General features: G+C 36.7%; 1 protein-coding gene across 12 annotated transcripts in view; it reads left to right on the forward strand.

The window, feature by feature from the left end:
- LOC149136220 (uncharacterized) overlaps positions 1–26,846 on the forward strand; it is an 86,124-nt gene that overhangs the window by 661 nt on the left and 58,617 nt on the right. For 10 of the 12 annotated variants that reach the window (XM_089351399.1, XM_089351405.1, XM_089351401.1 and 7 more), the window contains exons 1-2: positions 1–16,417; positions 24,098–24,265. The exon at positions 1–16,417 is cut by the window's left edge and continues 661 nt beyond it. In XM_089351399.1, coding sequence (XP_089207525.1) covers positions 2,929–16,417; positions 24,098–24,265 — 13,657 coding nt within the window. In that variant the 5' untranslated portion in view covers positions 1–2,928. The remainder of the gene's footprint in view (positions 16,418–24,097; positions 24,266–26,846) is intronic. The other 2 variants (XM_089351402.1, XM_089351403.1) reach the window with 1 other exon arrangement.

A 26,846-nucleotide genomic window follows, 5' to 3' on the forward strand; every position in this document is an offset into this window, starting at 1 on the left:
ATATGTTGTACTTCTTCAGAAAGATTTACAGAATTAATATGAAGCTGACAGAAAACTTTGTTTTCTAGTGTGGTAGTTTTTTCTGATAAGGTCAACAATCAGAAAACAATGTTTGTCATTACTGGTGATAAACCATCTCAGATTCAGACATATAATTTATCTTTAATCTGACACTGCATAAGTTTTGTAAAGTGAAACAAGGCATTTCTAATATTCAGTTGATTGTTACCAGTCATGTTTTGATGCCAATCAGTCTAGCTCTTCCAAATTTATAGATCAGCCTACCTTCCTGTCTTTGATTTAGACATCATGTATCTAAGACTAAGTAATCTAATGTGTCATTCCTTTTTTTTTTAAGGATGCTTCTAAGATATGATTTGAGAAAGCTATGGTTACCATTTCTAGCAAGTCAGGTAGAAATGACAGCCATAGAGACTCTTGTCTTTGGTTCATGTTTTGCTGATAAGGTCCCTGATTCAGCAATTTTCCATTAGAGTTACAGTAAGGAAACTGGAGATCAAATGAATTCAATTAAATTTCTTCAGGGTCTTTTTTAATAATTTCACTCTTTTAGCTACATTCCTTTTGTTTCTAAATTGTGGGACCAGCATTTGAAACAATAATAAATAATAGGCAGTTTATTTAGGTAGGCTCATTGCTGATTTGTAATTTTGTCACTTAATATCTCATAGATATATCTTATCTATTGCTGACTATCTAATGGCATCAAACTTCACAATACCTTGGCATAATTAATCATCCTATCTTTTTATACATCTAGAACTACATTATTCAGTTGGTTCTTCAACTTCTGTTTAAAACAATAATATGTGGTCTGAGGGCAAGATGGCTGCTATTTCTAGCTTCTCAAGTTACTACTGGACAGCTTTTTGGTTAACTCCTATTTTAACATAGTTCTGGCCTGTGTCAATGACAGAGTTGGGATGGGCAGGCTGATGTGAAGATATATAAAGTTGTAAGCTTATCTCTCATTCAAACTCATGAACACAAGACAAAGATCAAAACATGAAAAAACCCCAGTGGGAAATATTAGAAAATGAGACTGTGGTGTGTGTGTGTGTGTGAGAGAGAGAGAGAGAAGCAGTGTCTAGCCATAATATTTACAGAACACAACATACACATTCACACACACTTATATAAATATTAGACATAGATGATGTAGTCATGTATATTTACTTACATAAAACTCTAAAACATGTATTAAGTACTTTCTCTTCGATTTGTACATCATAAATGTACATTAAAATAACATTGTAGAGTGTGTGTGTGTGTGAGTGATATGTAAGGTAAACATGATTACATATCCAAACTAAGGTTTAGTTCATTTGACCTTTTAGTTGACTGCACATGTCAGTAGACTGAGAGCTGAAAAGAACAACAGAAGAAACTTTGGTGTTTGTATATGTAACCTGTGTGCCTAACATTTGATAAATACATGTCTGACTCTATATACTTATAACACAGGGATATATTGAGCACTCACATGACTGTGTACCACAAAATGTATGAATGTGTGTGTGTGTATGAATAGCTGTTGCTTATATGCAGTGTGTCCCCAAAAAACTGACATCATTTTGTTGTCTAATAACATAGCGACTTCTTGCTCAAATGATCTCAAATTTTAACAAAATGTGTAAAATCTAAGTTCGGATTGGGCATACCAGTGATAAGGACAATGTGCTGTTGAAGTGGCCCCCACATCCACCTGACTTGATACCTTGTGATTTTTTTCTATGGGGCTATACAAAAGGACTGGTCTATATCTCATCTCTTCCTACATGCCTAGAGGAACTCAAGTAGAAAATCACTGAGGTGCTAGAGAATGTTACACAAGACATGCTACAGCATGTTTGGCAGGAGCTGGACTACCGACTTGATTTGTGTTATGTCACAGGCGGTGCACATATTGAACATTTGTGAAATCAGTTAGAAGATCTACATCCCTCTAAATTTCTTGTTCAAATTTCGATAATTAAATCTTTTATTGTTCAACATGAAGCCTATTGAATTTCGTTTACTTTGGACTTGTAATTACTCAGATATTAACATTTCAAATGATGTCAATTTTGGAGGACACCCTGTATATTATAGGCTAATATCATTGGATAATTACTATCTATATGTATAAATGATATAACAACCACCAGTAATGTTGCAGTGTTCTGCAAAAAATAGTAAAGAAATTATCACTGACCATACACAGAGACCAGTGAATGGCATTAGATACATTGATGGAAGCTACTCTCCACTGAGACAGATGACTTCCTGTTAGCAATCAGGGTGGAAAAATGGGATGAGGTGAATTAAGAAATTTGTTGAGGATTCTTCAGTCTGTTTAGGAAAACTGAAGTTGCTTCTTTCCAACTCTGTTGCACCACTTCTTTTCACACTTATTTATTGCTATTCTAACTTCTCATCATTCTTCTCAATGTGATCTAACACTTTCTCAATTATGCAATCTCTATATGCAAACTAATGATCTCTTATTGCTCAACTTTGGTTGTTTTCTGTATTTCCAACTTATTACTCAGCAAATGTAGTTAAATTATATTTTGTTTTGTTTACAGTTTCCCATTATGCATATACACTGATATGTGTGTATGTTGGCAAATTTTATTTTGTGTGCATGGGTGTATGTATGTATGTATGTATGTATGTGTGTGTATATATACACACACATACATACAAAGCATTCACCCATGATCCATAAATCACATACATCCTTGATATCTGGTGGTATTTATGTGTCTTCTATTGTCCATCCATTACAGTGTCTTTCTCACTTCAACTCTGATTAGCTTATCTCTCTGGTCTCTTTCGGTTTGGATTATTGGCTTATCATTTTTCAGCCATTAGTAACCTTTCAGTAATTTTTGCTTTACAGGCCGTTGGAAACGTGCCAATGCTATGAAAAAAAGAAAACACAAAAAAAAATCACCCAGTGGTGCACAGATAGAACGTGAGGCTGCGAGAGTAAAATCCCCTGGAGTAGAGAATAAGGTAGGAGGTGAAGTTTTCAATACCCCTCCTACAGAAAAGACTGATGTGGAAGAATATGAAAAGGTTTTGGAGGATGGTACTGTGTACCATGTTAAACGAATCCGAACACATTCACTGTCTCGTGTTCAGAGAAAAATTGTTTTAGAAGATGGTACTGAAAAAATGGTTGAGGAAAACATTGATATACCTGGAACAGAGAGTATTGACAGTATTGAGACTTTTGAACAGCCACCTCATTCTATAAGTGTGATTGAAAAAGTAACAGAAGAACTTCCTTCTGGTAAGGTGGTAGAGCGCAAGGTGCAGAATGTTCGAATGGTGCACAATATCAAGACAAAGCACAAACACATTGACCCAGACCAGACTATCAAATTTCAGGAATATGAAATCAATGAGGTTATTCCTGGTACAGAAACTTGCTTTTACATTGATGATGAGTCTACAAGAGTGACTGATGATGAGTCTACAAGAGTGACTGATGATGAGTCTACAAGAGTGACTGATGATGAGTCTACAAGAGTGACTGATGATGAGAGTGAGGCTACCAATAGAACTACTCAGAAGCCTCAGATACCTGTTGACAAAAATCTATATCGTGTAGATTTACCATTTGAGCTGGAACGCTTTTACCATGTTGATCAAGATAGGCAGCAAAAAGAACATAGTCCTCTTAACCATGTTAAAGTAACTGATGGTCAAATGGTCCAAGGAACTGTTGAATTGCATACTGATCAATATAACCAGGAAAAGATTGAGAAACCAACCACCAAAGATATCAGACGTATTGAGCTATCACATGAAGATCCATTCCAAGATAATAATATCAAATCTGATCAAGTTGACAACCTACCTCTTGAAACAGTCATGCGTAAAGATATTCAAAATGTTGAAATGTCAGTTGGTCAAGATCGTGTTCATTTGTCAGTGGATTCAGATGATGTACATAAAGATCTAACAGCTGCTCAAAATGTCAGACGATCTGTAGGTGGAGGTGTTTATCATGTTGACCAGCCTGTTGCTCTGGAAACTTTGCACCGTGTTGAGAAACCTCCCTTTCAAAATGGAGAATATCCTGTCAATCAATCAGTTGATAGCATTGAACCAGTTGATGCCAACATTTCTTATAGTCAACAGATTCCATCTGATCAAGATTATAACATTGGAAATCTATCTGCTCCAGATATTCCACATGTGGAAATGTCAAAAGGTGAAGATACTTTTGAATATCGTGATCTGCCACAAACTGGTGAAGAGCTGCCAGTTACTAAAGTTACCAAACCGACTGGTCCATTTGGTGTCTACCATGTTGATCTTCCTGTAGATCTAGAACAATTACATCGTGTTGACCCACCTTCTCGTCCAGTCAGCTCTCAAGATATTGACAAATCACTTACCGAAGCTGACATCCCATCAACTGAAGGCTTCTCGGAAGGTATTGAACACAGTATTGGAGAATATCATACCACACCTGTTGATGTTGTTCGTGGTCAAGGTCACCAGCTACCTGTAGAGCCACTCACTCGTAAAGATATTCATGTTGTTGAGTCATCTGTTGATCACATTGATCAACAAGTCCCTCTTCCTCATGCTCAAAATGTCAGACGATCTGTAGGTGGAGGTGTTTATCATGTTGACCAGCCTGTTGCTCTGGAAACTTTGCACCGTGTTGAGAAACCTTCTTTTCAAAATGGAGAGTATCCTGTCAATCAATCAGTTGATAGCATTGAACCAGTTGATGCCAACATTTCTTATGGTCAACAAATTCCGTCCGATCAAGATTATTACATTGGAAATCTATCTGCTCCAGATATTCCACATGTAGAAATTACGAAAACTGAAGATGAGGATGAATATTATGATGTACCAACTGGTGAACAGCTGCCAGATACTAAAGTTACCAAACGTACTGGTCCATTTGGTGTCTACCATGTTGATCTTCCTGTAGATCTAGAACAATTACATCGTGTTGACCCACCTTCTCGTCCAGTCAGCTCTCAAGATATTGACAAATCACTTACTCAAGCTGACATCCCATCAACTGAAGGCTTCTCGGAAGGTATTGAACACACTATTGGAGAATATCAAACCACACCTGTTGATGTTGTTCCAGGTCAAGGTCACCAGCTACCTGTAGAGCCACTCACTCGTAAAGATATTCATGTTGTTGAGTCATCTATTGATCACGTTGATCAACAAGTCCCTCTTCCTACTGCTCAAAATGTCAGACGATCTGTAGGTGGAGGTGTTTATCATGTTGACCAGCCTGTTGCTCTGGAAACTTTGCACCGTGTTGAGAAACCTTCTTTTCAAAATGGAGAGTATCCTGTCAATCAATCAGTTGATAGCATTGAAGCAGTTGATGCCAACATTTCTTATAGTCAACAAATTCCGTCTGATCAAGATTATAACATTGGAAATCTATCTACTCCAGATATTCCACATGTAGAAATGTCAAAAGGTGAAGATACTTTTGAATATCGTGATCTGCCACAAACTGGTGAAGAGCTGCCGGTTACTAAAGTTACCAAACCGACTGGTCCATTTGGTGTCTACCATGTTGATCTTCCTGTAGATCTAGAACAATTACATCGTGTTGACCCACCTTCTCGTCCAGTCAGCTCTCAAGATATTGACAAATCACTTACCCAAGCTGACATCCCATCAACTGAAGGCTTCTCGGAAGGTATTGAACACACTATTGGAGAATATCAAACCACACCTGTTGATGTTGTTCCAGGTCAAGGTCACCAGCTACCTGTAGAGCCACTCACTCGTAAAGATATTCATGTTGTTGAGTCATCTATTGATCACGTTGATCAACAAGTCCCACTTCCTACTGCTCAAAATGTCAGACGATCTGTAGGTGGAGGTGTTTATCATGTTGACCAGCCTGTTGCTCTGGAAACTTTGCACCGTGTTGAGAAACCTCCCTTTCAAAATGGAGAATATCCTGTCAATCAATCAGTTGATAGCATTGAACCAGTTGATGCCAACATTTCTTATAGTCAACAGATTCCATCTGATCAAGATTATAACATTGGAAATCTATCTGCTCCAGATATTCCACATGTGGAAATGTCAAAAGGTGAAGATACTTTTGAATATCGTGATCTGCCACAAACTGGTGAAGAGCTGCCAGTTACTAAAGTTACCAAACCGACTGGTCCATTTGGTGTCTACCATGTTGATCTTCCTGTAGATCTAGAACAATTACATCGTGTTGACCCACCTTCTCGTCCAGTCAGCTCTCAAGATATTGACAAATCACTTACCGAAGCTGACATCCCATCAACTGAAGGCTTCTCGGAAGGTATTGAACACAGTATTGGAGAATATCATACCACACCTGTTGATGTTGTTCCAGGTCAAGGTCACCAGCTACCTGTAGAGCCACTCACTCTTAAAGATATTCATGTTGTTGAGTCATCTATTGATCACATTGATCAACAAGTCCCTCTTCCTCATGCTCAAAATGTCAGACGATCTGTAGGTGGAGGTGTTTATCATGTTGACCAGCCTGTTGCTCTGGAAACTTTGCACCGTGTTGAGAAACCTTCTTTTCAAAATGGAGAGTATCCTGTCAATCAATCAGTTGATAGCATTGAACCAGTTGATGCCAACATTTCTTATGGTCAACAAATTCCGTCCGATCAAGATTATTACATTGGAAATCTATCTGCTCCAGATATTCCACATGTAGAAATTACGAAAACTGAAGATGAGGATGAATATTATGATGTACCAACTGGTGAACAGCTGCCAGATACTAAAGTTACCAAACGTACTGGTCCATTTGGTGTCTACCATGTTGATCTTCCTGTAGATCTAGAACAATTACATCGTGTTGACCCACCTTCTCGTCCAGTCAGCTCTCAAGATATTGACAAATCACTTACTCAAGCTGACATCCCATCAACTGAAGGCTTCTCGGAAGGTATTGAACACACTATTGGAGAATATCAAACCACACCTGTTGATGTTGTTCCAGGTCAAGGTCACCAGCTACCTGTAGAGCCACTCACTCGTAAAGATATTCATGTTGTTGAGTCATCTATTGATCACGTTGATCAACAAGTCCCTCTTCCTACTGCTCAAAATGTCAGACGATCTGTAGGTGGAGGTGTTTATCATGTTGACCAGCCTGTTGCTCTGGAAACTTTGCACCGTGTTGAGAAACCTTCTTTTCAAAATGGAGAGTATCCTGTCAATCAATCAGTTGATAGCATTGAAGCAGTTGATGCCAACATTTCTTATAGTCAACAAATTCCGTCTGATCAAGATTATAACATTGGAAATCTATCTACTCCAGATATTCCACATGTAGAAATGTCAAAAGGTGAAGATACGTTTGAATATCGTGATCTGCCACAAACTGGTGAAGAGCTGCCGGTTACTAAAGTTACCAAACCGACTGGTCCATTTGGTGTCTACCATGTTGATCTTCCTGTAGATCTAGAACAATTACATCGTGTTGACCCACCTTCTCGTCCAGTCAGCTCTCAAGATATTGACAAATCACTTACCCAAGCTGACATCCCATCAACTGAAGGCTTCTCGGAAGGTATTGAACACACTATTGGAGAATATCAAACCACACCTGTTGATGTTGTTCCAGGTCAAGGTCACCAGCTACCTGTAGAGCCACTCACTCGTAAAGATATTCATGTTGTTGAGTCATCTATTGATCACGTTGATCAACAAGTCCCACTTCCTACTGCTCAAAATGTCAGACGATCTGTAGGTGGAGGTGTTTATCATGTTGACCAGCCTGTTGCTCTGGAAACTTTGCACCGTGTTGAGAAACCTCCCTTTCAAAATGGAGAATATCCTGTCAATCAATCAGTTGATAGCATTGAACCAGTTGATGCCAACATTTCTTATAGTCAACAGATTCCATCTGATCAAGATTATAACATTGGAAATCTATCTGCTCCAGATATTCCACATGTGGAAATGTCAAAAGGTGAAGATACTTTTGAATATCGTGATCTGCCACAAACTGGTGAAGAGCTGCCAGTTACTAAAGTTACCAAACCGACTGGTCCATTTGGTGTCTACCATGTTGATCTTCCTGTAGATCTAGAACAATTACATCGTGTTGACCCACCTTCTCGTCCAGTCAGCTCTCAAGATATTGACAAATCACTTACCGAAGCTGACATCCCATCAACTGAAGGCTTCTCGGAAGGTATTGAACACAGTATTGGAGAATATCATACCACACCTGTTGATGTTGTTCCAGGTCAAGGTCACCAGCTACCTGTAGAGCCACTCACTCGTAAAGATATTCATGTTGTTGAGTCATCTGTTGATCACATTGATCAACAAGTCCCTCTTCCTCATGCTCAAAATGTCAGACGATCTGTAGGTGGAGGTGTTTATCATGTTGACCAGCCTGTTGCTCTGGAAACTTTGCACCGTGTTGAGAAACCTTCTTTTCAAAATGGAGAGTATCCTGTCAATCAATCAGTTGATAGCATTGAACCAGTTGATGCCAACATTTCTTATGGTCAACAAATTCCGTCCGATCAAGATTATTACATTGGAAATCTATCTGCTCCAGATATTCCACATGTAGAAATTACGAAAACTGAAGATGAGGATGAATATTATGATGTACCAACTGGTGAACAGCTGCCAGATACTAAAGTTACCAAACGTACTGGTCCATTTGGTGTCTACCATGTTGATCTTCCTGTAGATCTAGAACAATTACATCGTGTTGACCCACCTTCTCGTCCAGTCAGCTCTCAAGATATTGACAAATCACTTACTCAAGCTGACATCCCATCAACTGAAGGCTTCTCGGAAGGTATTGAACACACTATTGGAGAATATCAAACCACACCTGTTGATGTTGTTCCAGGTCAAGGTCACCAGCTACCTGTAGAGCCACTCACTCATAAACATATTCATGTTGTTGAGTCATCTATTGATCACGTTGACCAACAAGTCCCACTTCCTACTGCTCAAAATGTCAGACGATCTGTAGGTGGAGGTGTTTATCATGTTGACCAGCCTGTTGCTCTGGAAACTTTGCACCGTGTTGAGAAACCTTCTTTTCAAAATGGAGAGTATCCTGTCAATCAATCAGTTGATAGCATTGAACCAGTTGATGCCAACATTTCTTATGGTCAACAAATTCCGTCCGATCAAGATTATTACATTGGAAATCTATCTGCTCCAGATATTCCACATGTAGAAATTACGAAAACTGAAGATGAGGATGAATATTATGATGTACCAACTGGTGAACAGCTGCCAGATACTAAAGTTACCAAACGTACTGGTCCATTTGGTGTCTACCATGTTGATCTTCCTGTAGATCTAGAACAATTACATCGTGTTGACCCACCTTCTCATCCAGTCAGCTCTCAAGATATTGACAAATCACTTACCCAAGCTGACATCCCATCAACTGAAGGCTTCTCGGAAGGTATTGAACACACTATTGGAGAATATCAAACCACACCTGTTGATGTTGTTCCAGGTCAAGGTCACCAGCTACCTGTAGAGCCACTCACTCGTAAAGATATTCATGTTGTTGAGTCATCTATTGATCACGTTGATCAACAAGTCCCTCTTCCTACTGCTCAAAATGTCAGACGATCTGTAGGTGGAGGTGTTTATCATGTTGACCAGCCTGTTGCTCTGGAAACTTTGCACCGTGTTGAGAAACCTCCCTTTCAAAATGGAGAATATCCTGTCAATCAATCAGTTGATAGCATTGAACCAGTTGATGCCAACATTTCTTATAGTCAACAGATTCCATCTGATCAAGATTATAACATTGGAAATCTATCTGCTCCAGATATTCCACATGTGGAAATGTCAAAAGGTGAAGATACTTTTGAATATCGTGATCTGCCACAAACTGGTGAAGAGCTGCCAGTTACTAAAGTTACCAAACCGACTGGTCCATTTGGTGTCTACCATGTTGATCTTCCTGTAGATCTAGAACAATTACATCGTGTTGACCCACCTTCTCGTCCAGTCAGCTCTCAAGATATTGACAAATCACTTACCGAAGCTGACATCCCATCAACTGAAGGCTTCTCGGAAGGTATTGAACACAGTATTGGAGAATATCATACCACACCTGTTGATGTTGTTCCAGGTCAAGGTCACCAGCTACCTGTAGAGCCACTCACTCTTAAAGATATTCATGTTGTTGAGTCATCTATTGATCACATTGATCAACAAGTCCCTCTTCCTCATGCTCAAAATGTCAGACGATCTGTAGGTGGAGGTGTTTATCATGTTGACCAGCCTGTTGCTCTGGAAACTTTGCACCGTGTTGAGAAACCTTCCTTTCAAAATGGAGAGTATCCTGTCAATCAATCAGTTGATAGCATTGAACCAGTTGATGCCAACATTACGTATAGTCAACAAATTCCATCTGATCAAGATTATAACATTGGAAATCTATCTGCTCCAGATATTCCACATGTAGAAATTACGAAAACTGAAGATGAGGATGAATATTATGATGTACCAACTGGTGGAGAGCTGCCAGTTACTAAAGTTACCAAGCCTACAGGTCCATTTGGTGTCTACCATGTTGATCTTCCTGTAGATCTAGAACAATTACATCGTGTTGACCCACCTTCTCGTCCAGTCAGCTCTCAAGATATTGACAAATCACTTACCCAAGCTGACATCCCATCAACTGAAGGCTTCTCGGAAGGTATTGAACACACTATTGGAGAATATCAAACCACACCTGTTGATGTTGTTCCAGGTCAAGGTCACCAGCTACCTGTAGAGCCACTCACTCGTAAAGATATTCATGTTGTTGAGTCATCTATTGATCACGTTGATCAACAAGTCCCACTTCCTACTGCTCAAAATGTCAGACGATCTGTAGGTGGCGGTGTTTATCATGTTGACCAGCCTGTTGCTCTGGAAACTTTGCACCGTGTTGAGAAACCTTCTTTTCAAAATGGAGAGTATCCTGTCAATCAATCAGTTGACAGCATTGAACCAGTTGATGCCAACATTTCTTATAGTCAACAAATTCCGTCTGATCAAGATTATAACATTGGAAATCTATCTACTCCAGATATTCAACATGTAGAAATGTCAAAAGGTGAAGATACTTTTGAATATCGTGATCTACCACAAACTGGTGAAGAGCTGCCGGTTACTAAAGTTACCAAACCGACTGGTCCATTTGGTGTCTACCATGTTGATCTTCCTGTAGATCTAGAACAATTACGTCGTGTTGACCCACCTTCTCGTCCAGTCAGCTCTCAAGATATTGACAAATCACTTACTCAAGCTGACATCCCATCAACTGAAGGCTTCTCGGAAGGTATTGAACACACTATTGGAGAATATCAAACCACACCTGTTGATGTTGTTCCAGGTCAAGGTCACCAGCTACCTGTAGAGCCACTCACTCGTAAAGATATTCATGTTGTTGAGTCATCTATTGATCACGTTGATCAACAAGTCCCTCTTCCTCATGCTCAAAATGTCAGACGATCTGTAGGTGGAGGTGTTTATCATGTTGACCAGCCTGTTGCTCTGGAAACTTTGCACCGTGTTGAGAAACCTTCCTTTCAAAATGGAGAGTATCCTGTCAATCAATCAGTTGATAGCATTGAACCAGTTGATGCCAACATTTCTTATAGTCAACAAATTCCGTCTGATCAAGATTATAACATTGGAAATCTATCTGCTCCAGATATTCCACATGTAGAAATGACGAAAACTGGAGATGATGATGAATATTATGATGTACCAACTGGTGAACAGCTGCCAGATACTAAAGTTACTAAACGTACTGGTCCATTTGGTGTCTACCATGTTGATCGTCCTGTTGATCTAGAACAATTACATCGTGTTGACCCACCTTCTCGTCCAGTCAGCTCTCAAGTTACTGACAGATCACTTACTCAAGCTGATATCCCAACTCCTCAAGATGTACCAGAAGTTATTAAACACACTATTGGAGAATATCACACAACACCCTCTGGTCTCTCTGCTGGCCAAGACCATTTGCAAGATGATCATAAAATTAAACTGCCCATTGCTCATGATGTGCACAATGCTAAAATAGCCACTGATGATTCTGATGCTGTTCATATTCCTACTGACCAATATGGCCAGCATATTGCTCTGTCCACTGCTCAAGTTAATAAGGGTAATAGACTGTCCTTTGGTGCAGGTGTTTACCATGTGGATGTCCCAGTTGATCTTGAACGTCTGCACAGAGTTGACATGTCGGATGGAAAGAGATGTCTGAGCTCAACTGATGAACCATCTACTCAGAATGTCCAAGAATCTAATAAAGATATCCAAAAAAGTATTGATCCATTTGGTCAAGTTTCATTCCCAGACGTTAATTTCGCTTTTGGTCAAGATCTCCAGCTGCCTGTGGAATCACTCACACGTAAAGATCTTCAAAGTGTTGAAATGTCAGTTGACCAAGATCGCATTGATCCATCAAGGGATCGTAGTAATGTGCAAGCAGATCTACCCACTGGTCGAAATGTCAGACAATCTATTGATAGAGGTGTTTATCATGTTGACCAGCCTGTTATTCCAGGAACTTTGCGCTATGTTGACAGAGAGTATCCTGTTGGTCAGTCAGTTGATATTACTGGAACATATGATGTCAATCTTCCTCATGGTCAACAAATTCTACCTGATCAAGATTATAATATTGAAATACTCTCTCCTCAAGATATTCCACATATACAAATGTCCAAAACTAAAGATAATTTTCAGTATCATGATCTGCCAGCTAGTGAACAACTGCAAAGTATTGATGTTGCCAAACCTAGTGGTCCATTTGGTGTCTACCATGTTGATCTTCCTGTAGATCTAGAACAGCTACATCGTGCTGCCAAACCTTCTTCTCAAGGTGGCTCTCAGTCTGTTGATAAACCAGCAGGCAGTGCTGACATCACTACACGTCATGATACCCCAGAAATTATTGGACAGTCTATTGGAGAATATCATACAACACCTGATCTTCCTGCTAGTCAAGGCCATTTGCCTTCTAAACAAGATTATCATATAATCAAACAGCCCATTGCTCAAGGTGTTCAATATACTAAAATATCCACTCAAGATACTGATGCCGTTCATATTCCTACTGACCAATATGGCCAGCATATTTCTCCATCTACTGCTCAAGATGATCAGGGTAATAGACTGTCCATTGGTGCAGGTGTTTATCATGTGGATGTTCCAGATAATCTTGAAAAGCTGCACAGAGTTGACCAACATAGTCAGCAGAGACCTACAAGCGATACTGATCAACCTACTCATCAGGATGTACAAGGTAATATTGGTTTACACACTGCTCAGGATGTTGAAAACAATGTTGTAATACCTACTCCTGAAGGTGTTCATAGTGTGACTGCGGTTTCTACTCCAGGAATACAGCATATGTCATCTAAAATTGTAGATATGCAGTCTCCTGTCACATTCACTGACCTGAAATTTCCACTTGCTCAGGAACAGCATACTGGTGAAGGTATTCCAGTTCCCACAAGTCAAGATCAACTGCAAAAGACAGATATTCACATTGGTGAAGGCCAAGAGCTGTCAACTATTGAGCAGCTCACAGATAAAAGTAGTTCCTGTGTTGATCCACATGGTTTTGGTTTACCATCCATTCAAGACAATACATACATTGGTGGGTTACCAGTTCATGCTGAGCTTCCTAGTAGCCAAAAGGATCATCGTGATGGTCTTTCAACTAATCAGCCTTCCTTCCATAGTGACACCCCAACAGGTGGTTCACGTCTGCATCATGTTGACCTTTCCACAGGTCAAGATAGTTGCAAGCATACTGACTTATCTGTTGATCAAGATCCTTTAGTTGACAATTTTCCTGCCGATCAGTACTGCTTTTATGTTGACCCCCCTGTCTCTCAACAAATTCTCCTTGTACATCAAACTATTGGCCCAACCATGGACATACATGCACCTCTACACGGTTTTCATCTCCCCACTGGTCAAGATGTTCAACAACATATTCCTCTTCAGTCTCATCAAGTTGAATTACGTCATGATGATTCTCGAACTGAAGATGGTAATCAAGATGCTAACAAAATTGTTGGAGTTCATTGTGATAAAGTATCTACTGGTGGTCAAATTCTAACCACAGTCCTGACCTCTGACAGGGATGTTGGTCACCTTCGAGAGGAAGATCATCATGTTGATGGAAGTGTCAGTTCAGATGGGACTGTCCCAAGCATTCAGGCGCAAGTACAAAATCTTAACTTAACCTCATGCCAAGGACAGCTGAAAAAAGATGACCTATCCAGTGGGCAAGATCAGTTCAAGTCAGTTCAACATACTGGTCAACATAGAGATGACCATGAACGTCAGTATGGCCTCAAACACAGTGACCAAGATGAAGACCATGAATGTCAGTATGGCCTCAAACATACTGACCAACATGGAGATGATCATGAATGTCAGTATGGCCTCAAACATACTGACCAACATGGAGATGACCATGAATGTCGGTATGGCCTCAAACATACTGACCAACATGGAGATGACCATGAATGTCAGTATGGCCTCAAACACAGTGACCAAGATGATGACCATGAATGTCAGTATGGCCTCAAACATACTGACCAACATGGAGATGACCATGAATGTCAGTATGGCCTCAAACATACTGACCAACATGGAGATGACCATGAATGTCGGTATGGCCTCAAACATACTGACCAACATGGAGATGACCATGAATGTCGGTATGGTCTCAAACATACTGACCAACATGGAGATGACCATGAATGTCAGTATGGCCTCAAACATACTGACCAAGATGATGACCATGAATGTCGGTATGGCCTCAAACATACTGATCAACATGGAGATGATCATGAATGTCGGTATGGCCTCAAACATACTGACCAACATGGAGATGACCATGAATGTCGGTATGGCCTCAAACATACTGACCAACATGAAGATGACCATGAATGTCGGTATGGTCTCAAACATACTGACCAACATGGAGATGACCATGAATGTCAGTATGGCCTCAAACATACTGATCAACATGGAGATGATCATGAATGTCGGTATGGCCTCAAACATACTGATCAACATGGAGATGATCATGAATGTCGGTATGGCCTCAAACATACTGACCAACATGGAGATGACCATGAATGTCGGTATGGCTTCAAACATACTGACCAACATGGAGATGACCATGAATGTCGGTATGGTTTCAAACATACTGACCAACATGGAGATGACCATGAATGTCAGTATGGCCTCAAACATACTGACCAAGATGATGACCATGAATGTCGGTATGGCCTCAAACATACTGACCAACATGGAGATGACAGTGAATGTCGGTACGGCCTCAAAGACAGTGAACAACGTCAAGATGACTTACAATGTCAATATAGCATCAAATACATTGACCAACATGCAGATAACAAAGAATGCGAGTATAGCCCCAAACATACTGACCACGGTAATGTCTTTGAATGTCAGTATGCCCTCAAACATAGTGGTCAGTATAGGGATGATCAATACTGCTTTTATATTGACCCCCCTGTCTCTCAACAAATTCTCCGTGTACCTCAAACTATTGACCTAACCATGGACATGCATGCACCTCTACACGGTTTTCATCTCCCCACTGGTCAAGACGTTCAACAACATATTCCTCTTCAGTCTCATCAAGTTGAATTACGTCATGCTGATTCTCGAACTGGTGAAAATGGTAATCAAGTTGGTGACAAAACTGTTGGGATTCATTGTGATAAAGTATCTACTGGTGGTCAGATTCTAACCACTGTTCTTACATCTGACAGTGATGTTGGTCACCTTCAAGAGGGAGATGGAATAGTCTCCGTCGTTCAGACACATGTACAAAAGAACCTCACCTCTGATGAAGCTCAATTGCAAAAAGATGACCTTTCCACTGGACAAGGTCAGTTCAAGTTAGTTCAAGGTACTGAACAGCAAGGCACTGAATATAGCTTTGAACAAGGTCTTAAACAGAGCAGCAGCACTGAATACAAGTACACTTTTGAACATACTGGCCAATCAGGTGAAAGTAGTAGCTATAATATTGAACAAATACACACCACAAAGGATTTTCCAAAATCTGATGAGCTCTCTGGTCATCAACAGAGTGATGTGTCCATTCTCCATCTTTCCACTCAACAACCTGATGCACTTTCTAGTAGTCACTCCCAAAGTAGCACTACTCAGCAAGGTGACATTTCATATTCAACTCACATATCATCTCAGTCAACTTCAGACCAAGATACTCTCCAATTCCAAGACTCTCGCACACCAACCGTTCTATCTGACCCCACTAAAGAGGTCACAACAAAAAAGTCTTCACGGAAAAATCGTAAATCAAATCGTAAGAAGAAAAAATCATCTTCACAAGGTAATTTAGATGATCTCTGGTTTTTGCCTACCTCTCTCTTTCTCTCTCTCTTTTGCTCAGTCACTCTTTTTACATTCACTCACTTGTTCACATTCTTACACTTTCGTCTCTTCTTAATATCTGCTGAAAGATATCTTCATCCTTGGCCTCAGCTTAATATAAAGGTTCTGGTATAAAAACAAAACAGATTTAAGCAAAAGCGCTCTAACTAACCATTTTCTTCAAAGTGTGTCTCAGAAATACAACTTCACTGTTGTGACTGAGGGAAAAAGAAAAAAACAGGCCTTTATCTTCACCAAAACCAGGATTGTTGTTGTTGTTGGTCAACATTTGAGTGATGGCTTCTCTGATTGCACTTTGATGCCACTTCCTTGAGTTTTAACCATCATCCTCTAACTTCTGACAGGTTTCATTTCTGTGTAGAAACTGGTTTATTACATCTTATTTGGCTTGTTTTTATTACATATTTTTATTCATTTTTTCCCCTTTTTTGTTTTGTGCGAATTGGCACTCAAAGACAATTCAAAGATTTCATTTGCTTGACACTTTATCAGGTAAGCAATATTCATGACAACAACGATGATCCAGTAAAGTCTTTGATTAACACATGCTTTAGAAATATTTCAACAAGTTCATCAATGCTGTATTGAGGCATCAACATTGGTTGACTTTACCATCTTTTCATGGCCATACAACTAAATACTCATTGACCATGAAATCACCTTTTCAGTGACCATCTGTACATATGACTATAGTTTTGGTAGTCATATAACCATTTCTTTTCAGTGGCTATATAGCAGATTGACAGTAGTTGTATAACCATCTATTCAGTGGTCACACATTTCATAGGTAACACTATAACCACCTCTGCAGTGGTCATGCTAATTATTTCTTTTGGCCATGTAACCCTCTCATCAGAAGCCATCAAATCCTCCCTTCCATAGTCCTCTATCTGTCATCAATGACTATTATACAACTACTTCTTCGGTGGTTACATAGTTTCTCCTCTTGTGGTCATTTCTCCATCTTTTCATTGATCACACAGCTATCTATTTAGTGTCCACACAACTTCTATCTTTTGGTCATAAGCATTTTTTGTGACATCCTTCATATTCCCTCTCAAGTACAGTGTGCATTAGAAGATATTTATAGCAACTTTGAAGATGTATTTGCCTCATTATGGTGCTGGTATTTATAAAAATAACTGCTAAATACATCATTCATAACCTAATAATTTTTAGAGAAATGCATGCTTTCATAAAATTCTTAGATATACTTCCTTTTCTATATTTTGTACATAATTTTTTTTTTTATGTTGCTATTATTTGTCATCATTATTATTTACTATTACTCTCAGCTTTTTTGTCTTTTATTTGCATTATTCAATTACTTTTAGCTTTCTTGACTAATACATTGATTGAAGTAAAATCTCTTCAAACTTTTGGTGGTGGTGTTTTTTGATTTGTTAAAAAAAAATGCCTTAGTGTTGTTATTCATTGTCCTTCGCATGCCATTTGTGTCTTCCTCATTACTATTATTATTTTCCGTAAGATCATTACCTCTTATGCTTCGTTATTTTCATTTGTAGCACACAAATACATATAAAAACACTCACTTGCAAATGCATGCACACTCACTTTATATGCATACAACAACAAAATCTATAATCATTACCTGTAGATTTAATTTTTATTTATGTTTTGTTTGCTTTTTTAGTTTTGTTTTTTTAAACATTCCTACATTCGTTTTTATGTATGCAATTAAGGGTTGGACAGGTTAGTAAAGTAAAATTTTTCTATGGATTCTTGAATCAGATTCGAATGGACATACATTATGCGTGTATCTGTGTTTGTACTGCTATGTATATGTGTGCAAGTGTGAGCATCTGTGTGTATAGGAGTGTGTTTGATATATACATTAAAAATGGGGAAGGTTGGTTTATGGGATCACGTTAGGTTTCCCATCCATAAAGGGTTTAGCTTTATGGCATATCATCAGATCCCGAAAACCTGTTGGCCCATGACCTCTTAAAAATAATTTTAAGAGGTCATGGGCCAACAGGTTTTTTGAGATTCTGATGATACACCTTAAAGCTAAACCCTTTATGGACAAGAAACCTAAGGTAATCCAATAAACCAGCCTTCCCCATTTTTAATATATACTGCTCTACATCTTAGTGAGCTTCTTCTTTTGGATTTATGTTTTTTTTACAAACAACATATATATATATAATATTATATATATGATACCTACATATATATATATATATATATATACATATATATATATATATATATGTATGTATGTATAAAACAGGATATTTATAACATATGTAATTACATATGTCAAGCATATATGAACAACTTTACCGATCAATTTGTAATTACTCAAAATCCTCATCATCATCATTGTCATCACCATCATTATCATCTTCGACTTTGTGGCCAGCATGGCTAAATCAGTGGGACCAAATGTAATAAATGGACTACTTAATAGATATAGAATGAACGGTCGGCATTTGAAAAGTTGTATTTACATGGAGTACAGCAATAAATAGCTTACCAATATAAACACTCATGCACATTCACTCTATTAACAAAACAAAGAACAAGAACCAGGGACTCTCAGTGATGCAGTTGTCTGAACCAAGGGTACTGTCACAACACCCTAGTATCATAAGTAGCAACAAGTGGTCTCACATGATTTTCTTTTCCCATCAGTTTCATCAGTAGTTCATTATTGCATACGCACACACACATTGATTGGGTTTTATTCTACTAAAAACAAAAAAATATATATTTTAATTTACTTCATAATTTTGAAACATTAGCTTGACCAGTTTCTTGAGTTACTCAAGAGGACACTCAAGTAAATACTCAACTATATATATAAAAGACTTTTGGGTATATTGAAATTAGATGTGAAACAATGGTTGGGAGGTAGGAGTGTATGATGATGATGAAGAAAAGGTTAATAAGTACAGCCACAAATGTGTTGAATTATTGGCACGAGTGATTCCTCCAAAATAGAACTTTGGAAAGATCAATATGAGTCATATCATCATCATTTCCATCATCATTTCCATCATCATTTTACATCTGCTTTCCATGCTGGTTTGGCTCAGATCATTCAACAGGATCTGATCGGTTGGAGGCCCACATCTTGCTCCAGTGTCTTGCTTTGTCTTGAGCTCGATGGCTGGATGCCCTTCATGGATGGCTACACTTTAGAGAGTGTATCAGGAGCATATTTGTCGTGACACCAGCACAGTAGAGGTTCTCTTGCTCTCAGCAAGACTTGAGAGAATACTCTCAACTTTCACATATGTATTATAATTAATTCTTCATAAGGAGTAAACCAATGAGATTGTTCAGTTTTTGAAAGAAAAGGTGTTAGAAAACCCACAGGTACAGATTAATTAATGATTTGTTATATGTGTAGCCATGCTTAAACAGAGAAGTCCATTAGCAAACTATGATGTACATAAATGTATGCATATTCTAATAACTGATATATACACACATATACAAAACAACTACTCAGAGAAATTGGCTATAATTTTCAGTCAAAAATTGTTTTCTTCTTTAATTCATTAACTTTTCAGCATGTTTTCATCTCAGCATCATGTTTCTGTTTCCATTACCTCCTATATTCATTTTGTTGCCATGGTTACCATCTCCCCCATCTCTGTTGTTTAACTTGATTTGATTTGCATGTTTATATAATTATTTTGATTGTTTTTGCCATTGTTGTTAATGTTGTTTAACCCCAGGTCAGATCTTATCCAGCAAACTTATAATCAAAGACATTACAGCCGTGACCATCACATCTTCTATTCAGGCATAGTGTATCAAGGAATACATTATCCAATATGTCCTTCCATTTTTTTTAAGATGGTAGGATGTGATTTAAGGGAGATTTCGTTATTATATCTAATAGATGGAGTAACTACATATAGGGTTCTTCGTTGTTTCATAGTTCACCTTGTTGTCATAGTTGTTGATGTTGTTATTTTCATATATATATATATATATATATATATAAATGTTATTTTTTTATGAATATTAATGGTTTTTTTGTGTGTTTTTTTTTTCTGAATTTGTTAAACTTGCTAATTACTACTGTTAGTGTAATCAGCTGCAAATTTGTCCTTATTTATGCTTTATTTATTGATCCTTTTGTTACTGTTGAAATACATTGCTTTTTTTTTTTATTAATTTCTAAAAGAATGCAAAAAATATTAAATTAACTTTGTTCTTATTAACATGGTGTTTGAAGCATAACATGAAATTTTACTGGAAGATTTTCATTTAGATTACTTTAAAAAGGGAAATTTGTATGAGACAACCAGGGGTCATTTCAGGTGGGTTCTCATCAGAAGAGCTAATACCTAATTTTGATTTTCTCTCATACACATACACACACATGCATATGTATACAACCAGGCTTCCACACAGTTTCCATATACTAAAATCATTTCAAGGCATTGGTCAACCAGGATCTATTGTAGAACACACTTGCCCTTGGTGCCATACATTGGGACTGAATCTGAAACCATACAGTTATGACCTGAAGGAAGAACAGAGAATGATAGGGAGATGGAAAGAATAGATAATAAAGTGTAACATGGCTGAAATAGATGGACGGACGGACGGATGGATGGAGATAAATGTAGCTTTGTGTTATCAGATAGACACACACACAGAGATATATAGGTAGGCAGATTGAACTGTAAAGTTTAAATCTTGCTTCAAGAAGCAGCAAAAACAGACCCAGAGAAAGTTACTTGATCTGGAAGAAATAACTGCAAAATATCTCTGTAATTACATAGTGTGTGAAAACAACTGAGGTAAAGTACCTAATTAATAAAGAAATTATGAATGAAATGGGGGGAAAATTTTTATATTAAAAATATAGAGAAATTAGTAAATTGTAAACATGATGTGTTATAATAGTGTAGAGTGGGGTTTGTAATGACTGAAGCAAAGATATATATATATATATATATATAGATATGTGTGTATTTCTGGCATGCACAGATAGTAGATACAGACAGATATACAGAGACATATAGACAGATATACACAATCATACATTTGGAAAGTTAGATGCACAGATATATACAAAAATACATATAGATGGGTTAATTGAAAAGATTTTGTATTTGGAAGCTGTGAAAACAAAGTCAGAGTGAATGATCTGATCTGTTAAAAATAGCAGTAAAATATACCTTGAATTGAATATAACATAAAAAAGAAAGAGAGAAGTGTATCTGGTTGATTGGGAACATATTAATGAAATGGTATGAAATTTGGCAAAACTGATTATTTTTTTTTTTTAAATGATGAATAGTATGGTAATAATACCCTAGATATGCTACCAATTTCCACATAAAGTGTAGGTGTGTAGTTTGACTGCTCATGTCTATGTCACCATTTTTTAAATAGTGGAATCGTTTGTCATGCCCACAAAATCCTTAACCTTGAATATTGAAAATATTTCTTTAATTTCTTCTTTTTATTTTTTCTTTGACATCTCTCACCTACCCTCTTCATAATCACTCACCCTGTATCTATCTACCTAAGACTCTATTACAAAACCACAACTTTGTAATTTAGATTTAAATTTCTTATATTATATACAGGAGGTGTACATTATTTCATTCCTCCTATTTTATATTGCCAGATACTTTGAACTATATCTTTCCTAGCTTAATATTCTATATTTTACAAACCTGAAAAATTTTCACTTTATAATTTCACCTTAATTACTTCATTTGACAGAATTTATCTCCCCTGTATAAGGGAAGCTATCACTAGAAATATTCCTGAATTTATCTCCCTTGTTAGCCTTTGCGTGCCTAGTAACATATGCAAATACATGTAGTTCAATGTACACTATTTCGAAAATACACACTGGTGAAACTGAACAGTAATGGATGAGTAACTAACCAACCATACTGTTTAATTACATGCACAAATGTACTCTCCAACACTAAGGAATTTTCTGTGTATTATGCATATATACACACACACAACTGCATGTAACAAAAAATACAGGAAGAATATGTTTGAAAATAGATTAGTTAGATTAGGGTATGTGTGTGTGTGTGTATATATAAACAGTTGACAGCATGCTCTGAGTTTTTTCCTTTTTTCGTTCATGGTTGTACAGTAGAGTAAGGTGTTTGCCATGTTTATAAGATTCCTTAACAAATTTATCAATTAAACTCTCAATACATCCCAATACAGTCTTCAGACAGTAGAAGTGTGTTTAACTACACACATGCTAACACTGAGTTTTTACATAGACCTTATAATTCATACTAGGATCCTTGTTGTCATTTAACACCCTGTCTACCTTACGTTATAAGTATAGTAAATCCCTTTCTTTACTCATGAACAGCCAAGGTTGAAACTCTGAGTTAAACAAGAGCAGAATACATGGTAGGGCAAAGTACTTAATACATAGCTGCAAATGGAATGTATTTATCTAATAAAATAACTCTTACAAAACTTGTCTTGTTTCTTTGCCTATGGAATATCTCAAAAAGTCTTGAGTCTAGTATCAAATGAAACAAGATTTATATATCACTGTGTCAAGTTGCATATATATATATATATATATATATATATATATATATATATATATGCATATATATGTATTCATATTTATATATTTATACATATATATTTATATAGTTATTCACTTTTACAAGAATAGTGTTGACAGTAACTTTGAAGTTTTGACCTTAGCTTTCATTAGTCCAATGAAGGCTTAGACAGGCTGAAATTTTGAAGTTAATGTCAGCACTCTTTTTATAAAATAAAAATAAAGACATACTCCCCAAAAATTATTGAGTAATCCTTCAGTTTAATGTAAAATTGGTTTTAGTACAACTTGACGTGAAAGCAAAAATAGTTATATGTATTATATATATATATATATATATATATATATATATATATATATATATATATATATATATATATATATATATATATATATATATATATATATATAATTCATATATTTTGTTTGTTTATACATACAACATATTCTTTCTTCTGTTTAGCCATCACAACTCAGGTTTTTCAGGAGCACTATCTTTTTATTTGTATGTTTGTTGCTAATGTTTATTTGAAACTAATGTGCCTGTACTTCTGGCTTCATAATTTTTTTTTTTTTAAACATTTATTTTTATTGTATTTTATTTTTGTATTTAGTTGAATTGCGCTTAACAGTGTTGCAGTGGTTCTTGGCTCTTGCAATCTTGCAGGATGTTGGCTGGGTTTTATTTATATATATTCTATGCGTGTATATATATATATATATATATATATAAACATTATCAATGTCACAAACTCAGTGTATGCATTTTGTGTATCATTAGCTGTTAAATAGTGTCAGAAAAAATAAGTCACTTTAAGATGCCAAACCTTAAAGGGACTTTTCCCTCTGATGCTATCCCGCAGCTAATGAGTGCGTAGACAAAACACATACTATAAGTATGTGACATCAATAATGTTTACATTATTAGAACTGCTTATAATTCAAAATTTTATATATTTTGGGGTTTCTTCTTCCTTCCTTTTTTTTTTTTTTCTTTTTCGTTTTCTGTTTTCATTATTTGTGTTGCAGGCAGCAGTACGCATTTGTCTATTTTGTTGTTACTTTCAGCCCGTCTTGCTGTGGCGGGGAAAACACCCACCATAACTATCACCGAGGACAGCAGCAGCCCCCATCATGACGATGATGAAGAAAGCGATGATTATCTCCGCTTTATCGAAAAGCATCAGCAAAAAATGCAACAGCAACAACAACAAGCTGCTGCTGCTGTTGCCAAAGGTTAGATGATTACAGAGAAAACCACATTTGAATGACAATTACAAACACACATGTATATATATATATATATATATATATATATATATATATATATATATATATATATATATATATATATATATATACACACACACATGCACACACACACACGCCAAAGGAATGGGTTCTTGGGTCTTGACCTGGTTTTGAAATGCCGGGTATCTGGAAAAGTGCATGTAAATAATAATGATAATAATACTACTAATAATAATAATGGTTTCTGGTTTAGGCATGAGATTATATATATATATATATATATATATATATATATATATATATATATATATATATATAAATAAATAAATAAGGATAAGATCGATATTCAAAATATTGATTTTATCAAGTGGCCAGCATGGGAATAAATATGAACATTTATTGTGGTTTAGAGTCAAGATTTGACTGCTATTTTTCAGCGTGGTGGTATCTCTTAGATACCCTATATTATAATTATATATATATATATATATAATGTATGTATGTGTATACACAGGGGGGAGCAAAAATAGGTGCACAGTTGCTTAATATGAGTGAAAATGTTTCTTTCTTTCCTCTACTTCTTTGTTAGGATAATAATCAAAAGAACATTTCACTCATATCGAACAACTGTATGCCTCCTTTTGCCATGTCCCCCTACCCTCCAACCATGCATGGCAGTTGTGTTCAAGGGACAAGATTAGTCAATACTATGGATTTCACTAATACTTGATTGGTACTTTATTTTATTGACCCCGCAAAAAAGATAAAAGGCAAAGTTAACTTCAGTGGGATTTGAACTTAATGTAAAAGGCCAGAACAAATACCATGAGGCATTTTATTCAGTGCTTTATCAATAATATTCATTTCTGACATAGCAAATCAACAGCAGCCACATTATTGTTAATAGTACTTTGCAGTGTAAGATGATGGAATAAGAATACTGTACTGCATAGTTTAATCCATTGTTCTACTGTTCCTACTATAAAGAATAAAGACCCCCTTTGATCATGAATGACCATGGGATTGCACCTAGAAAGTTCCCCTCCGAGGCACAAGTCCAGGCAAGGTTGTTTGTGGAAGATCAGCAGTCACCCATACATACCAGCCTCCCCTCTCTACGCCACCGATATTATCAAAGAAAAGGCAAAGGCCAATAGAATTTGGCACCAGTGATATTGCAACTCATTTCTACAGCTGAGTGAACTAGAACAACATGAAATAAAGTGTCTTACTCAAGAACACTACACACAGCCCCGTCTAGGAATCAATCTTACTACCTCATGATTGTGAGCCGACACTGTAACCACTGAACCATGTGCATTCACTGTTCCTACTAACTTACCTCAATACAAAATAAACCTCTGTGTAATCATTTGCCCTATTAGAAATAGTAACAAAATCCTCCCCAAATTATACCTTACTCTCCTACTATAAAAGTATTCATTGAATAATTATAATTCTAGATATACTACATAAGATAAAGAGATACACACATACATAAAAAGAGGTTTGAGTTAATGAAAAATCCTCTGTATGATCATAAGTGCAGGAACAAAATTTGCTTCAGGGGTGCAAACCCAATTTTTCGGGAGGATGTTCAGTTTTCATTACCCCACAAAAATCTTAGGGACTGCTCTTGCACCTTTTGCACCCTTTGTTCATTACCCTTTGCACATGGTCAAGCGATGTACTAGAAATAGTTGATAAATCTTTTAAGTCATACTCTTTTGTCTTACAAAGAGAAGGACAAAGTAGATAACATAGTCCTGAATGAAAATATGGGCAGGATAGTCACATCTTTGATTATAGATTTGTTTAGCTCTAAGCTGGGTCTAATGAGCAAGACTAACATCAATAATGCACTTTATGTAATGTATATATAAAATGTTTTAGATATTCTTAAAAACCAAAACAATGCAAGTTATAAAAAAAATTAATTATACAGGTGATCAATGGTTAGTTCTCTTGTCTGGTATTTCAGTATTTCAAGGTAGATTTCCTGAAGAAGAGGCCCTAACCCCGAAATATCGAAATACCAGGTTGTAGCAGTAAACATTGACTTGTACTCATTTTTTTATAACCTGCATTAGTTTGGCTTTAAAAAATACATAAAACTTTTATATTATATAAAGTAACAAACTAAGGAATGGAATTCCTTCAAAGGGGTGTGTAAAGCATCCAGTTCACTGGTACGTCAGTTGAATACCACATAAATATGGGTATAATGCAAATTACAAACAAATTAAATAGAGAGATACAATTAACAATCCAATAATTTATTTATATTATAACATAATATATACTATGACTATAATATAATATAACATTAAAAAAAATCATTAAAAAACCAAAAGAGCCAACAATTTGTTTAGACTTGTATATAAATTATCAGGGTGTATAAATACACAATAGAAAAGGTAAAATTTAGGGGACCTATAATATTGGATTCTGTTTATTAGTCGAAGGACAGATGACAAATCATTCTAATGGTTTCATAGAAAGGCACAAATGTCGTTATATCACATTTCTTTTCATTTCAAATATCAATTTTCAAGATCAGCTTTTA

This window comes from Octopus bimaculoides, chromosome 4 (assembly GCF_046866305.1).
Source record: "Octopus bimaculoides isolate indiv1 chromosome 4, ASM4686630v1, whole genome shotgun sequence".
Classification (NCBI taxonomy): Eukaryota; Metazoa; Mollusca; class Cephalopoda; order Octopoda; family Octopodidae; genus Octopus; species Octopus bimaculoides.